Source organism: Petaurus breviceps, unplaced genomic scaffold (genome assembly GCF_028583685.1).
Source record: "Petaurus breviceps papuanus isolate PSGF00001 unplaced genomic scaffold, PetGlider_PUasm1.0 77, whole genome shotgun sequence".
In the NCBI taxonomy this organism is placed as follows: Eukaryota; Metazoa; Chordata; class Mammalia; order Diprotodontia; family Petauridae; genus Petaurus; species Petaurus breviceps.
In genome coordinates, this window is record NW_027186492.1 from 3281263 (window position 1) to 3298631 (window position 17369).

The 17369-nt window shown below is 37.2% G+C and overlaps 1 protein-coding gene across 1 annotated transcript in view; it reads left to right on the forward strand.

The window, feature by feature from the left end:
• KNL1 (kinetochore scaffold 1) overlaps positions 1-17369 on the forward strand; it is a 111497-nt gene that overhangs the window by 21759 nt on the left and 72369 nt on the right. Inside the window, 4 exon segments of the mRNA XM_069105749.1 lie at positions 853-912; positions 1810-1871; positions 16770-16822; positions 17077-17110. Of these exon segments, the coding sequence (XP_068961850.1) occupies positions 853-912; positions 1810-1871; positions 16770-16822; positions 17077-17110 (209 nt within the window).

The window sequence follows — 17369 nt, forward strand, 5'->3', positions numbered from 1 at the left end:
AATGAAGTCAGACACAACTGAACAACAGCTGGGATCTAGCCTTGAACAGCTAATTGATTAGCCACTGTTTTGTTGTATTTACTATTGTTTTTTAAAAAACCCTGCACAGCAGTTTTAGAACCTTAAGCATTTCTGAAAGCCTTGGATAGAAGGGGTAGGGATGAATTTTTCTGACCCATTCTTGTTGTCATCTACTTCAACTTTTCTCTTTAGCCCAGGCTATTCTGATTCTCATCTGAGATTCCCCTACTCTGAGTTGAGAGCAATTGGTGAGAAAAAAAGAAAATAAAATTAGTCACTAGGACCTAGCTTCTTATTTACAACAAAAATTTTGGCTTCTATTTTGAATGCAATAAAGGAATACTGAGTTCATAGATGTTTTTAGAGGAACATGGTTGCATAACATTTTCAAGCTAAAGTGATTTATTAAATGATATAAGCTATCATTTTCATTAAAGTTCAGAAGAATATTGAATGGTTTAAGATGGTGAAATGAACTATGCTTCAGAAATGTATAGTATATTAACCTACTAGCCTTTTAAAATAAAACTGCACATTTAATATGACTAATTTATTTTAAGTAAGCCCTTATTAAATCTTAATTTTTTTAATTAGCTACAGGCTTCAGCACTGATGAATCAGATGGATTTGGGTAGTTATTGGATTTGTCATGGAGTTGGTTTTTGTTTTTGTTTTGTTTTAGCAGCGACACCTAACTATTCTTTGGATTGATTTAGCCTTAAAGGTCTCCCTTAGCTCTAAATCTGTGATCTTATAACTCTTTAAAATGAATTGACTTCTAGTTAGTCTATATACCTGAATAACTTGAATAATTTTAAATGTACCCCTTAGATTTTGAAACCTCCACGGAGTCCTCTTCAAGACATAAGAAGTGGAAATCAAACTGGTCAGGTGGGTCTCTAATGGTAATGGTTTTATAAATGACCATGCCTCATTTTAATAATTGCAAAATATCAAGTAACTTTATTAAGTAACAGGGAGAGAGAACTTCATAAGTTATTCTCAGTTGAACTAGATAAGAAAGTCAGAGTACAGGTAGTTTGATACCTGATAAATAATGCAGACTAACAAATTACTAGTCTGCTACCACAAGCTATACCACATCAGCCACATTATCAGCCTCAATGTTGGACTCAAGTTACACCATTGTATCTCTTATGGCACCAGCAATATAAATTTCTGAATGCAAAAAAGAGAATCTTTGTTGGTTCCCCAATGTGGAAAGGTTTGTACCCTTCTATGAAGAAGAATCACCCAGTAAAAATACCTGTGGATGTGCTTTTGAGTGGGTAGAGATGTTTATTCTTGTCAGGGAAGGATCTGGGAAAAGAAGAGCATCTGGGTAGAATAGTTTATCCCACTTTATGCTCTGTCATGAATTGTTCTTTCTCCTGATAGACCAACACACCTATTCATCTGAAAGGAGGGTATGACAGAAAGGGAGACTTTAATGTATCCTAGTTGTCCATATGTATTGAAATTCTAATATTTTTCCCTTCTACGTTAGGCATGAGATTCAAGCAAATTCAACACTTTCATACATGGGATGTTTTGCCAGATAAATTTTTTTTTGGTCCAGGCTTTGATATATGTCAGAATCAGACTTTGAATCCAGGTCTTTCCGACTCTGAGACTGGCTGTCTCTTCCCAGTCACATGCCAATTCTCTTGCAATGTACTGTTCCAAATTAATTAAAAAATAAGACTTGTTTTATGCATATAATGCCTTTGAGTTCTAGTTTATAATAGTTTGATTTTAATAATAATGCGACTTATTTTTTGTCCTTAGGATTTTATCACTACAAGAAATTGGAAAAGCTCTCGTCGGGTCAGCTTTGCAGAAACCATTAAGTAAGTAAAAGAGACAACTAGGGTTTGTAAATTATACTACTAACATGTCAAGCCCTATGTGATAATAGAAGAAGTCAACAGGATAGTCTCTGGTTGGATTAAATAAGTGTTTAACAATATAATAATAATATAAATAAATATATAATATATATTATAACATATAAATAATATATAAAACATAATAATATAAATAAATAAAATGAGAGTTCTAGTTTTAAAGAGTCAGTGTTTAAGCTTATGTAAAGATTGAGATGTATAGATGTCTTTCAGGAAAGGAAAACCTCTACAGATAAAAATCCAGTTTCAGTGAATTATATTGGATATTAAAACTGTTATGATGCATCCAAACCTCATTAAAATGGAAGCTTATTAAAACAGTATAAAACAGATTGAGTGTACATTATTTTCATAAGCAAAGACCTATGGTGAAGGGACTTGGGCAAAATGGAGCTGTTTTACTTTTTTCAAAACAATGATACTACATTGGTTGGTACTACATTGCCTGTCTTTATTCTTTCTGCCATAATTGTATTTGAGTAAAAAATCATTGTGTCAATGATTTTGTGGAGATTCATAACTTTATTCCTAGCTTGTAGTGTTTAGGTAAGCTATTGGCAGATAATGGTACATTCAGTATACTGTGCTGGTGCCCCTGTAGGTACTATTTTAGAATAATCATAATAGTTCATATATAATATATAGCACTTTGGAGTTTACAAGTACTTTATCTCATATCATCATAATAATCTTGCGAGTTAGACAGTGCAAATATTATCATTGCCATTTTAAGGATGAGAAAATTGAGGCTCAGAAAACTTGACTAATTTGTCCATTCATTGCTAGTGAATGGTGTAGTTGGAATTTATATGTCAAGTTTTTTTTTACTTCAAGTCTTACATTCCAACGAACTGCCCTAATTCCTGCTTTTTTTAGCAGCTGAATTTAACAAAACACTTGGAAGTAACCCAGCAATATCTGAAGGAGACATACATGTGGTTATATATTGTGCAAAACATTACTCTGCAGAATATTATACCTAGACTACAGGATATCATAGAACATCATATTGAACACTTACTCAGATACTTGTAGGTTGAATTGATTTGGTAATTTTTATAGTTCTCCACCTTATCATTTCAGCAAAAATTGTTTCTTTTAAGTAAAAGGCACTGTACTAGGTGCTTGGTAGAGAAAAACAGAATTAGTAGTTGCCCTCAAAAACCTTACCTTTTATCAGAGGGTATAACATAAACATATACGTAAATATAAAGTAACTTGAGTTTGGAGAAAGCATTGAAAACTGGGGGTGTCTGCGAAAGTGTCATGGAGGAAGTACCAGCTGAACTGAATCTTAAAAAGAAGATAAAGATTCTAAAAGATGGAGTGAGTACATTTTAGGCAAGAGAAATAGTTTGCATAAAGGCATTAAGGTAGAAGATGGAATTTTGAATTCAGAAAATAGCCAGTAGTCCTATTTACCTTGAAGACAGATTACATAAAGGGGAATAATATGAAAGAAGACTGGAAAAGTAGGTTAAAGTTATATTGAGGAAGGCCTTATAATATAAACCCAGGAGTTTGCATTTTATTCTAAGTATAGTAGCCACTGAATGTCTCTGAGCATAAGAGTAGTGTGGTCAGATGCTCTAAGACAATTATTTTGTCAGCTCTGGTAAACTGGAGAGGGGAAATATTGGAAGCAGGGAAATCAATTAGAAAGCTTTTATAGTAGTCTATCTGATTGGTGTTAAGGGCCTTGAAATACAGCAATAGTAGTGTAAATGGAGAAGACAGATGTGAGAGATGTTGTGAGAGTAGAATCAATAGAACTTGACAACTGATTAGAAATAAGGGAAAAGGCAGAAGGAAAAGTCAGATGATTCTTAGGTTATGAATCCCCTGAATGGGGAAATTCAGAAGTAAGACAGTTTGAATGGATGGATAAGACAATTTGGATGAATGGATAGATGAATGGATGAATGAATCTATATGAGCATTTATTAAACACTTATATAGTGCCAAACACTACTCAGAAGCCTCTCCATTGAGCCTTCTCACTTCCCAACACTCCCATCACATACCTTTTCCTGCTTCCAACTTCACAGTTTCTACAGTTTCCACTGAGGAAAAGGAATTATATGGCCACCATTCAGAACTTCAGGACCCTTTCAAAACTTTTGCTGTTGCTAATAAGAGTGATAACCTGCTTGTTGGTGGGAGTAATACTATAGCTATATAAGAATTAAACAAAGGTTGAATAGAGCCAAGATAGTAGAGAAAAGGTAGGGACTCACCTGAGCTCTCCCTAAAACCCCTCCAAACAACTTTAAATACTTCCCCAAAACAAATTATGGGGAGGCAGAACCCACAAAAGGACAAGGTAAAACAATCTTCCAGCCCAAGACAACTTTGGCAAGAAAGGTCTGTTGCACTGAGGTGAATAGAGTACAGTCCAACATAGGCCATGCCCAAGCAAACCAGCACTGGCCTTGGGGTGACTGAATCAGTGGTGGTTTCCAGACTTTTCAGCATACAGGCAGCAAGGGCGTCAGCTGGTCAGAAGGAGATTGGAGGGTTCCCTTTGTTGGCACTGGGGCATTGTCCATACTTGGATCTGGGTTGCAGTCCTGGTTCTCAGTCCCAGGGCAAGGAGGAACACTTGCACACCAGAGCCTGTAGCTGCAGGGGAGGTGGGACCATGGTCACAGTTCCAAGGGCAGGAAAGGGTCCGTGGGGTTGCAAATCAGAGCACAAGCTAGGAGCGTAGAAATACCTCTTCCTAGATCAAGCCACCTAAAAACTTATATCCATCACCACCTCCCCCTCCTCCCAATTATCTCTGAAAACAGCTGCACAAAAAACCTGAAGCTTGGGAGAGTGTCCTCTCCACTCCAGAAGCAGAGCCCCACTTTAGTATAGAGCTAAAAGTCGAGACATAACCTGGAAAAATGAGCAAACAGCAGAAAAAGATCCTAACTATAGAAAGTTACTATGGTGACAGGGAAGGTCAAAACATAAACTCAGAAGACAACAAAGTTAAAACTGCTGCATCCAAATGCTTAAAGAAAAACATGAATTGGTCTCAGGTCATGAAAGAGCTCAAAAAGGATTTTTTAAATCAAGGAAGAGAGAAAGAGGAAAATTTGGTAGGAGAAATGAGAGTGATGCAAGAAAACAATGAAAAAAAGATTCAGCAGCTTGGTAAAGGAGAATTAAGCAAAGAAACTGCAAGAACTTCATCATTATTCTTCATGAGATTTCTGATGATTATGATAAAAAAAAATTAGTGAAAGCCTTTAAGAAGAAATTTGCAGTAGTACTACAATTGACCAGTTCAAGAACATATATTGGTTCCTCCCTGAGACTGGATTAGCTAAAGACAACCAGCTAAAAGTTTCATGGGTTTAAGTGCATTTTGGTCACAAGTTTAAGTGAAAATATCCTTGAAGTAAGTAGAAAAATTCCTTTTCTGTCCCATTGTAAATTTTAAAACTTTACAGCTTGTATAATATAACCATTTGGGGTCACTGTCTAAATTGCTGGTGGCACAGTGGATAAGTGCTGGGCCTGGAGTCAGGAAGACATGACTTCAAATATGTCCTCAAATACTTGTTGCTAGTTGTATGACCCTGGGTTAGTCATTTAACCTCTGTTTGCCTCAATTTCCGCAATTGTAAAATGAAGATAATAATAGCATCTACCTCACAAAGCTTGTGACACTGACTCATAGTAAGTGCTTTGTAAATGCTTATTCCCTTGCCCCTCCCTTCCAGTGTAACTTACTCATTTAATAATCAGAAAAGAGCCATTCCTTTGGTTCCAACAAAAAAACCTAGAAGAGACCATAAAGGCTATCAGTTCCAAGTACTGGGTATAAAAATAGGAAAGATAAAACAGTTTCTCAAAGACTTCATACTCTAATTAGGAGAGATAACACCCAAAAGAAAGTTAAGCAGATGGAAAGGCCTGGAAGTCCTATGGGTTTAGCAGTGGGTTAGATAGCAAGACCTAGGGGTGCTTAGGTTATATATGTCACTCAGATAACAGTGCTTGAAGTTCTGCAGGAAGTAGAGGCAGGGCAGATGGCAAGCCTAGTGTTCCCCCATCTCACTAGAAGGAAAAGAATTGGTGACTCTCATTTCCTCTAAGCTGTACGATCAGTCAAGCAAGGCCCATGGGTCCAGGGAGGCTTCTGCCAGGGGAGAGGGGGAAAAGAAAAGGGAAAATGTGCTTCCAGTGGGAGTAGGTTTTCCCTTGCCTAGCTGTCCTGCATGGGTTTGGGAAGAATAGATTTAAAGGAAAAGATTAGTTCTATTTTAGGCACTGAATTTGAGCTACGAAGGGGAAATCTAGGAAAGATATCTAGGAGACTATTAGTGATCTAGAACTTGAACTCAGGAGAGAAATTAGTACTAGGGCCATGTAGTTTCAGGAGTCATTTGTGCAGAGATAATAATTGAATCTATGGGAACTGATGAGATCATCAAGAGAAGAAAGCCCTAAGATAAAGCCTGGAAGAGGAGGGATAACTGCTGCTTTTCAATCTCTTTTACTAGTTCTTATGCATTTGCCTCCCCTAAGCATGAGTCCCTTTCTGCCCCACCCAAGGGATATGGGAATGAATGGGATCCAAGGCACAGATACAAGGCTTGACCTGGGCAAGGAGAAAGGCAGTTTCATCCTTAGAGACTGAAACAAAGGAAGGGACAATGGGGGTAAAAGATGTAGGTAGGTTTTGATGTGTGAAGTCAGAGAGGTGAACAAGTTAAGGACACATGGCCTCTTATTTCCTCAGTTTATCTGCTGAAAGAACAGGATGAGGGGTAGCATCAGGGGCTTGAGAAGAGAGTTTTTGAAACAGTTACTGCAGAGATCATCAGAGTCATTCAGGGTACAGCAGGGAGGAACTAGTTGAGATAGGATAATATAAATTTTTAGTGGACCATTCAACAAGCCTAGGAATAAGAGATTAGAAGATACATAATGAAAGCAACCCACGGTTAAAGATTAGTAGGAGATGGGTGGAAGTAGGTCAAGGCAATAAGAGATTCAGGTATGGAAAACAGTATACTGGGATTGGTCAAAGTTTAAGACTGAAGGGAAGATATGAGGCCAAAGCAAGGGTGCTGGACTGGGAGAACAGGGAAGGATAGAGTGAATGGAAGTCATTGAGGACAAAGAATAGTTCATTGGTATGAAGCTTGAGGAGAGATGGAATGATAGGAAATTATGATGAGAGGAATTTCAAAATGTAATATTATAGAGGTGGCACAGTTTTAGGTGATTATAAGAGAGATCTTGAGGTGACTAAGGGTGAAGATAAAAGTCATGGAAGTTGAGAGAGCTGATGAGCTAGAAGGTCATGGTCTTTAAAGGTAAATCAGTGTGTATAGTATAGCTCCCAAGAATGATTGCAAGGGTTGAGATAGTGAGAGGAAGGCTGAGTTGAGTAATGAATTTCTTGAAAAAAGGAAGGAATAAGCTGGTATATTGCAACAGGTATCTGAATGGGAGAAGTTGTACAGTGATCATGGCAGAGAGTGTATCTGGAATAACAATGGGTGCTAGGAACACATTGACCTCATGATCCTGTGTGTAGTCAGGAGGTTTGAGAGAGGAGCACCCAATCCTAGAGAGATGCAGAACCATATTTCCATGATTGCAGAAAGATGGAAAACAACTGAAAGAAAGATTTAGAATGAAGAGGAATGTACTTTTTAATGATAGACTGGAGGTACAGAAGGCACAGTACAGAGTGAAAGTAGAAAAAGACTAAGTACTGGAGAAGTATGGAACTGAGCTGGATGAACTGAGGGGGGGAGAGGTAGAAGCAAAGAAAACTTTATCTCATGGGCAACTATGGATCACATATACATGAATATTTTAAATAAATTAGGATCCTGGAATATACCTATCCAACGGGTATAGGGAAAGGTAGCTCCTTGCGTTCCAATCTGCTTTTCAGTAAGGAACATATAAGACCATGGGTCATCTAGCCAGTTGATTGTAAAAAAAACCAGTACTGTCCTGGCCAAACTAATGATCTTAAATTTGGAAGGGAATTCGAAATTCATGTCATCTAAATACACCAATTTTACAGACAAGATCCCCTGATTTCTGGTCTAGTGTTTCTTAGTTCAGATATTTTGAATTCCTATTGACCTTTCACTCTAATAAAAGTAAGTGTGTGTGTGTAACTTTTAAGTTTTGCAATTTGCTTTACATTATTTCATTTGTCCTCACAACAACCTTGTGAAGTGCTATCATTCCCATTTTACAGATGAGGAAACTGGGGTTTAGAGAAGATTTGCCCAGGGTCAAGTAGTTAGTATGTGAGAAATGGTTTTAATTCAGATTTTCCTCATTCCCAGTTCATCATTCTGTTCATTACATGTATTTTTTTTACTTGATTCACTTTTAATTTTGTTTTTATTTTTTAAATGTATTTATTTTGTTACCTTTTAAATTCTGAGCTGCAAAACACACTATGAATACTTCTGTTTATCAGCTCTTTCTCTGGAGGTGGGAGGCATCTTCCTTCATAGGTTGTTTGTAGTTAATTTAAATATAATACTCAAAACAACTTAGTCGTTCACAGTTATTCTTTAAATAATATTGCTGTTACTACATACAGTGTTTTCTTGGGTCTGCTTATTTCATGCAAATCTTTCCATGTTTTCTAAAATCAACCTGCTCATCATTTCTTATAGCACAATAGTATTCCATCGCAATTATATAACAATACTTGCTTAACCATTCCCCAACTGGTAGACTTCCCCTCAATTTCCAGTTCTTTGCCACCACAAAAAAGCTGCTATAAATATTTTAGAACATAAAGATTCTTTTCCTTTTTCCCTGATCACCTTGGGAAACAGATCGAATAGTGGTATTGATGAGTCAAAGAGTATATAGTATTTTTTTGTTGTTGTTAAATTACGTTTTATGTTTATTTTTAGTTTACATCATTCATTTCCACAAGATTTTGAGTTATAAAATTTTCTCCTTGTCTTTCCCCTACCCACCACCCCTAAACAGCAATCCCACTATATACCCGCCCCCCACACTCCGCCCAATCTGCTCTCTCCTATAGCCTTCCCCATCCCCCCTCCAACTTTCCAGTAGGACAAGATGGATCTCCATACCCCAGTGCCTATATATCTTACTTCCCAGTTGCATGTAGAAAAATTATATATGTGTATATGTGTGTGTGTGTGTGTGTGTGTGTGTGTGTAATATTTATTTATTTTAAACATTTGACTTTAAAACTTTGAATTCCAGATTCTTTCTCTTCCTCTCTTGTTACCTACCCTTACTGGGAAGATAGGCAATTCAATATAGGTTGTACATATGTAGTTACACAAAAAAGTTCCATAGTGGATATATTGTGAAAGACTGACTTTATTTCCCTCCATCCTATCCCGCCCCCCACTTGTTCTGTTCTCTACTTTGACCCTGTCCCTTTTCAAAAGTGAGTGCTTCCAACTTCCCACCCCCCAGCCTGCCCTCCCTTCCATTATCCTCCCTCTCTTCCCCTTCCCCTCTACTCTCCTGTAAGGTGAGATACCCTATTTAGTGTGTATATCATTCCCTCCCTAAGCCAAATTCAATGAGTAAGGTTGACCCATTCCCTTTTGTCTTCCTGTTCTTCCCCTCCATTGTAACAGTTTTCCCTTGCCTCTTCTATATGAAATAATTTACCCCATTCTGTCTCTCCCTATCTCCTCTCATTATATTCCTCTCTCACTTCTCAGTTTCACCTCTTAAGTATCATCCCTTCCTATTCAGTTGGTCCTGTGCCCTCTGTATGTATACCTGTAGACATATATACACACACTCACATATGTATTCATACACCCATATACCCTCCTATATAGACATATATATGTACATATACATATATATACATTTCTATTCCCTTCAAATATTCTCATACGGAGAAAAGTTTCATAAGTTACAATTACTGTTTTGCTGTGTACGAATGTAAATAGTTCAACTTTGATAAGTTCCTTGTGATATCTTTTCCCTGTTTACCTTCTCATGCTTCTCTTGCTTCTTGTATCTGAATATCAGATTTTCTATTCAGCTCTGTTTTTTTCATCAAGAATGCTTGAAAGTCCTCTGTTTCATTGAATGACCATAATTTCCCCTGAAACATGATACTCAGTTTTGCTGGGTAGGTGATTGTTGGTTTTAATCTCAGCTCCTTTGCCCTCTGGAATATCATATTCCAAGCCCTTCAGTCCCTCAGTGTAGAAGCTGCCAGGTCCTGTGTTATCCTGATTGTGTTTCCACAATATTCAAATTGTTTCTTCTTGGCTGCTTGTAATATTTTCTCCTTGATCTGGGAACTCCAGAACCTGGCTATAGTATTCCTAGGAGTTTTGGGGATCTTTTTCAGGAGGTGATCAGTGGATTCTTTCAACCTCTATTTTGCCCTCTGGTTCTAAAACATCAGGGCAGTTTTCCTTGAGAATTTCTTGAAGGATGATTTCTAAGTTCTTTTATTGATCATGGCTTTCAAGTAGTCCAATAATTTTTAAATTATCTCTCCTGGATCTATTTTCCAGGTCAGTGGTTTTTCCAGTGAGTTTTTCACATTGCCTTCTATTTTTTCATTTGTTTGGATCTGTTTAATAGTATCTTGATTTCTCAAAAAGTCACTAGCTTCCATTTCCTCCAAACTAATTCTGAAGGAATGATTCTCTTCAGTGAGTTTTTGAGATTCTTTTTCCATCTGGCAAATTCAGCTTTTTAAGGCATTCTTCTACTCATTGCCTTTTTGGGCCTCTTTTGCCATTTGAGTTAGTCTATTTTTTACTTTTCTTTTTTTAATATTAAAACTTTTTATTTTTTAGTTTACATCATCCATTTCCACAAGATTTTGAGTTACAAATTTTTTCACCATTTTTCCCTACCCAATACCCTAAAACATTGATCCCACTGAATATCCCCTCCCCCAATCTGCTCTCTCCCATATCTTCCCGCATCCCCCCTCAGACTTTCCAGTAGGGCACAGTGGATCTCTGTGCCCCAGTGCTTGTATGTCTTATTTCCCAATTATATGTAAAAAAATAAAAATAATTATATATATATTTTTTAAACATTTGATTTTAAACCTTTGAATTCCAGATTCTTTCCCTATCTCCCTTGTGACCCACCCTTACTGAGAAGACAAGCAATTCAATATAGATTGTACATGTATAGCTATGCAAAACGTTTCCATAGTGGGTATATTGTGAAAGACTGATTATATATCCCTCCATCCTATCCCACCCCCACCCCTTTGTTCTATTCTCTACTTTGATCCTGTCCCTTTTCTTTTCATTTTTTTTGCTTTGTGGGGGGCAATTGGAATTAAGTGACTTGCCCAAAGTCACATGGCTAGTAATTGTGTCAAGTGTCTGAGGCCAAATTTGAACTCAGGTCTTGACTCTAGGTACTCTATTCACTGAACCACCTAGCAGCCCCCATCCTGTCCCTTTTCAAAAGTGAGTGCTTCCAACTTCCCTCCCCCCTAGCCTGCCCTCCCTTCTATTATCCTCCCTCTCTTCCCCTTCCTCTCTACTCTCCTGTAAAGTGAGATACCCTATTTAGTGTGTATGTCATTCCCTCCCTAAGCCAAATTCAGTGAGAATAAGATTGACTCATTCCCTTTTGCCTTCCTTTGTTCTTCCCATCCATTGTAATAGTTTTCCCTTGCCTCTTCTATATGAGATAATTTCCCCCATTATGTCTCTCCCTATTTCCTCTCATTATATTCCTCTCTCACCTCTTAATTTCATCTTTTAAATATCATCCCTTCCTGTTCAATTGGTCCTGTGCCCTCTGTATGTATACCTGTAGACATATATACACACACTCACATATGTATTTATACGCCCATATACCCTCCTATATAGACATATATGCATGTATACATACATATGTATGTATGTATATATGTATACACATATACACACACTTCTATTCCCTTCAACTATTCTTATACTGAGAAAAGTTTCATAAGTTACAATCATTGTTTTTCCATGTAGGAATATAAGTAGTTCAACTTTAATAAGTTCCTTATGATTTCTTTTACCTTTTTACCTTCTCATGCTTCTCTTGCTTCTTGTATATGAATGTAAAATTTTCTATTCAACTCTGGTTTTTTCATCAAGAATGCTTGAAAGTCCTCTATTTCATTGAATGACCATATTTTCCCCTGAAACATGATACTCAGTTTTGCTGGGTACGTGACTCTTGGTTTTAATCCCAGCTCCTTTGCCCTCTGGAATATCATATTCCAAGCCCTTCGATCCCTCAGTATGGAAGCTGCCACATCCTGAGTTATCCTGAATGTGTTTCCACAATATTGAAATTGTTTCTTCCTGGATGCTTGTAATATTTTCTGCTTGATCTGGGAACTCGAGAACCTGACTATAATATTCCTAGGAGTTTTCTTTTTAGGATCTTTTTCAGGAGGTGTTCAGTGGATTCTTTCAACCTCTATTTTGCCCTCTGGTCCTAAAACATCAGGGCAGTTTTCCTTGAGAATTTCTTGAAGGATGATTTCTAGGTTCTTTTTTTGATCATGGCTTTCAGGTAGTCCAATAATTTTTAAATTATCTCTCCTGGATCTATTTTCCAGGTCAGTGGTTTTTCCAGTGAGTTTTTCACATTGCCTTCTATTTTTTTCATTTGTTTGGATCTGTTTAACAGTATCTTGATTTCTCATAAAGTCACTAGCTTCCATTTCCTCCAAACTAATTTTGAAGGAATGATTCTCTTCAGTGAGCTTTTGAGATTCTTTTTCCATCTGGCAAATTCAATTTTTTAAGGCATTCTTCTCCTCATTGCCTTTTTGAGGCTCTTTTGCCATCTGGATTAGTCTGTTTTTTAAAGTGTTATTTTCTTCAGTCAGGTTGTTGACTCTCATTTCATAATTTTCTTGGATCATTCTCATTTCTCTTCCTCCACTTCTCTTATTTGGTTTTCAAAATCCTTTTTAAGCTCGTCTCTGGCCTGTAACTAGCTCATATTTTTCTTGGAAGCTTTTGGTGCAGGAGTTCTGACTTGGCTGTCTTCCTCATGTTCCATGCTTTGATCCTTTATCCCCAAAATAGGAATGTAAATTTGGGTTTCGCTGTTTGCTTTGCTTCCTTTGCTTGCTCATGTTGCCACTCAATTACTTGACTTTTGAGCATTTTGCCATAGTAGAACTCTGCTACCAGAAACAGGAGCTTTATCCCAAACGCTGGGGTTTTTGCACCTGCTGGAGCTATTAGTTGGTTTCCCTCTCTGAAGCCTCCACACGCTCTGGCAAACTGTTCATGAACCCTAGGACCTCTACCCTAGACAGCAATCCAGATCCAAGCAGGTTAAAGCAAGAGGGATTTCCCCTCAGACTGTTTGCTTGGTTTCCCTACAATCTACAGACCAGGAGCTCTGAAGCAGCCATGTTGGCAGGCTGTGGAGCCTCAGCTGCTTCTTGCCCCAGGGACAAAAGCCGGACTGCACTCCCACATTCTCAAGTCCCAAAGTCCGCACTGCTCTGACCTCTCACTTTGTCCTTAGCATCTGTGGGTTGATAATTCTGGAAACTGCCACAGCTGCTGGTGATCTGAAGTCCCTCCAGCTGGTGGCTGCCTTGAGGCTAAAACCTCGGGCTCATGAGGGTTGGGCTTGTCTCCCAGAGCACTATGCTGGCGGTTTCCTACTGGCCTGCCTGGCTGACTTCAGTGGGAAGTTAGCTGCTCTCTGTCATTTTGTCAGTTCTGTAGCTCCAAAGTTTGTTTAGAGTCATTTTTTTACATGGATTGGAGGAGGTGGGAGCAGGAGCCACGCGGAAGTCCTGTTTCTACTCAGCTATCTTGACTCTGCCCCCTCCTCTAACCCACTACCTTGCCCTCCTGTTACTTAACCTATTATCCCCCCAAATCCCTCCCTTATTTTTTCCCTCCATCCTATCCACTTACCCTCTTTTTTCATCCTGAATTTAGATTTTTATACCCTTCTGAATATATATATATATATGTATATATGTTGCTCCCTCTCTATCCCATTCCCACTAATAGACACACCCTCCTACACCCCTCCTAACCCTTCCTTCTTCCCCCTCCCTATCCTTTTACCTTATTTCTTTCTGAATTTAGAAGACTTTTACATCCTCCTATGTATGTATGTATGTATTGTTTCTTCTTTAACCCATTCCCAGTGATAGTAGGGCTTCTAGAACTACCAGCCCTCTTCCCCCATCAGTTTCTTCTGTATCACTTCTTCCTCTCATACTTCGTTTATATAATTCCTCTTTTTGCCTTTTCCTATATCATTTTGCTTTTTAGAATCACATCATACTCAGTTCTACCCCACTCTTTCTTTCAAACTACCCAATTACTAATGACAATCCTAGATAAACAGTTTATATTTCCACATATAAAAAGTAAGCAATTTGTTCTCCTTAAGTCCCTTTTAATTAATCTTTGACATTTACCTTATATTTCTCTTGGATTTTGTATGTCAAATTTTCTACTCAGTTCTGGTCATCTAGCAGTAAAATCCTAAAAATCTGTCAATTCGTTCAATATTCTTTGTTGTTGTTGTTGTTCAGGATTATGCTTAACTTTGCTGGGTATGGTAACGCTCCCCTTACCTCTTTGCCCTCTTTTTTCTTAATCTGCATGCCTTCTATGAGGTTTCCTCACCCCATTGTCCTGTTCTCTCACTCTCCTTTCTCATAACCTTCTAGATGTATATGTTATTCTGTCTTTAACCTAGTTCTGATGAAAATAAGGTTCTAGCACTGCCAGCCCTCCACCCTTTCCTGTCCTACACTGTGATAGTTCTTCCTTTCATGCCTCATTTATATGAGATAATTGCTCCATTTTACCTTTCCCTACAAATTTTATTTTTTTTTTAGAATTTTCCCACCATACTCAACTTAACGCCGAGCCTTCTCTCTATGTATGTACTTTCAAACTACTGTAATGATAATTTTTAAGAGTTATGGATATTTTCCCATATAAGAAGTAATAAGTTTGACCTTATTAAATCCTTTATAATTGATCTCTTAGGTTTGCCATCTTATGTTTCTACTGATTCTTGTAAATTTTCCATTTGGCTCTGATATTTTCCTCACAAATGCCTGAAAATCCTTTAATTCATTAAATATTCTTTTTTTTTTTCCTATTCAGGATTATACTTAGCTTTGCTGGGTAAGTTATTCTTGGTTGCAAACATAGCTCCCTTGCTCTTTGGAATATCATATTCCATGCCCTTAGCTCTTTTCATGTTGAAGCTGCGAAACCTTGTGTTATCCTGATTGTAGCTCAACGGTATATAAATTGTTTCTTCCTAATTACTCCTAGTATTTTCTCCTTGACTTGGAAACTTTGAAACTTAGCTGTAATGGTCCTGTGAATTTTCATTTTGAAATCTCTTTCTGGCAATGATAAGTGAATTTTTTCAATTTCTATTTAGCCCTCTCATTAAAAATTTCAGGATAATTTTCCATAATTTCTTGAAGCATAGTATCTAGTTTCTTTTTGTGATCATAACTTTAAGGTAGTCCCAACAATTCTGATACTGTCTTTCCTCAATCTTTTCCAGATTAGTTGTTTTTCTAATGAGATGTTTCACATTCTCTTCAATTTTTTTCAGTCTTTTGATTTTGTTTTATTATTTCTTGATGTCTTATGAAGTCATTAGCTTACTCTTACTCAATTCTAATTTTTAAGGAATTGTTTTCTTCTGTAACTTTTTGGATCTCTTTTTCTAGTTGGTTGATTTTCTTTTCATAATTTTCTTGATTTTCCTGCGTTACTCTTTTTTCTCCTGATTTTCCTTAAACTCTCTGATTTGATATTTTAAATCCTTTTAAAGTTCTTCCAAGAACTCTTTTTGGGCTTGTGACCATTTTACATTTTTCTTTGAAGTAGAAGTAGCTGCTTTGATTTTGCTATCTTCTTCTGAATTTGTACCCATTTTTCTCTATCACTATAATGCCTGTCTGTGTTTAGGTTCTTTTGCTTTTACTTATTTTTTTAAAGTGGCTTATTTCTTGACTGTTAACTTTTTTTTACTAATTTATTAATATTTTTATTTAGCTTTTTTGTGTTAGAATCGGACACTAATCCAGAGGTATTGGGATAATGTCTTAAGCTTCAGGTTTTTGGTGCTGTTGTTTTCTGAGCTCTGGGATCCTGACCTCAGATGCTCCTCTCTACTCCTGAGCCTGAACATGGCCCCCAGATGTGTTGTCTCCACAAACACTCTTATTCCTTGTGGTCCCTCCCTTGAGATAAGCTTCAGCTCACCCTTCTGCCTTGGAACCAAAAAGGGGTTCCACTCTCCTGCAAGTAACCACAACCAACAGGGTCCCCCCCTCTGCAATCACATTCACCAGCATTCACTCCTTTTCCACAGCCACAGCCTGGGACTGCATCTAGTCAGCGCACTTGGGCCCTGGATTGGCCCCACATCTAGTGCCAGCAGAGAGTCCTGCAGTCTTCCTCTGATCAGCTCTCTGACCCTCCCATTGTGTCTGTGTGTGTGTGTGCGTGTGTGTGTGTGTGTACACACATACGCATTTTTACCTAGATAGTATTCATTAATGGCATTCATTAAAACAGGATCCTGTGTCTAATAAGAAGTATATCATGTCATTTCACTGGCAGTTCAAATGGAATTCATTTAATTTTAATTAATTGGTAGTAAGACCACATTAACAAATTTAAGTGATGTATTTGAAATACATTGTTTTGTGAGAAATGAAGTTCTTTTAGCTTTTTTAGCTTACGGACAGTATCCAGTGGGACAAAAAGTAAAAATATTGTTCTTGGCTTAAGAAGAACAGAATATAAGATGAAAGCATTCTTCATTTGAAATCTACAGATTTTCATTAACCTTTATTGTCTCTTTCAGAGTATTCCAGACAGAAGTTTCTACAGAAGTTATGGGAGAGCCAAAAAATATGGGTGAGTATATTGTTACTTGTTTAATTCACTAAACCTAAATTAGGCCAACCTTTCATGAATTAGTTTTCCTTCTATCTGCTTAGTAGTTGTGAATGTCTAAGAAATTGTTTAAAGTTAAGGAAGCTCTATAAGTGAGGTCCAGCTTGGCCTCTGCCAGAGTACTTTTCTTCTTTTCATGAATATTCTTATCCAGTTTTTCTTATTGCTTTATTAATTCATCCCTCAACACATTGTATTTTCTGGTTTATTTTTAGGACTAGCTGTAGGAGAAAAAGTTCCATTTAAACAGTAAGTAGAAAAACATTTAACTGCTTCTAAGAGTTTCTGATGCATGTTATACAAATAAAAGTACATTTTTCCTAGCTTCTATCAAACTGAAATTTGATTTGGCTTCTTTTTAAGTTCAACTTCGAGTTCAACAAAAATTTGAGATTTTAAAATTCCAGTAAAATTCCTTCTAAGAGATAACAAGTTATCGTTTAAAAATTTCTATACCTTCTCAGTGTACTCAGCATTCATTTTTTAATATTTTATTAATGTATTTTGA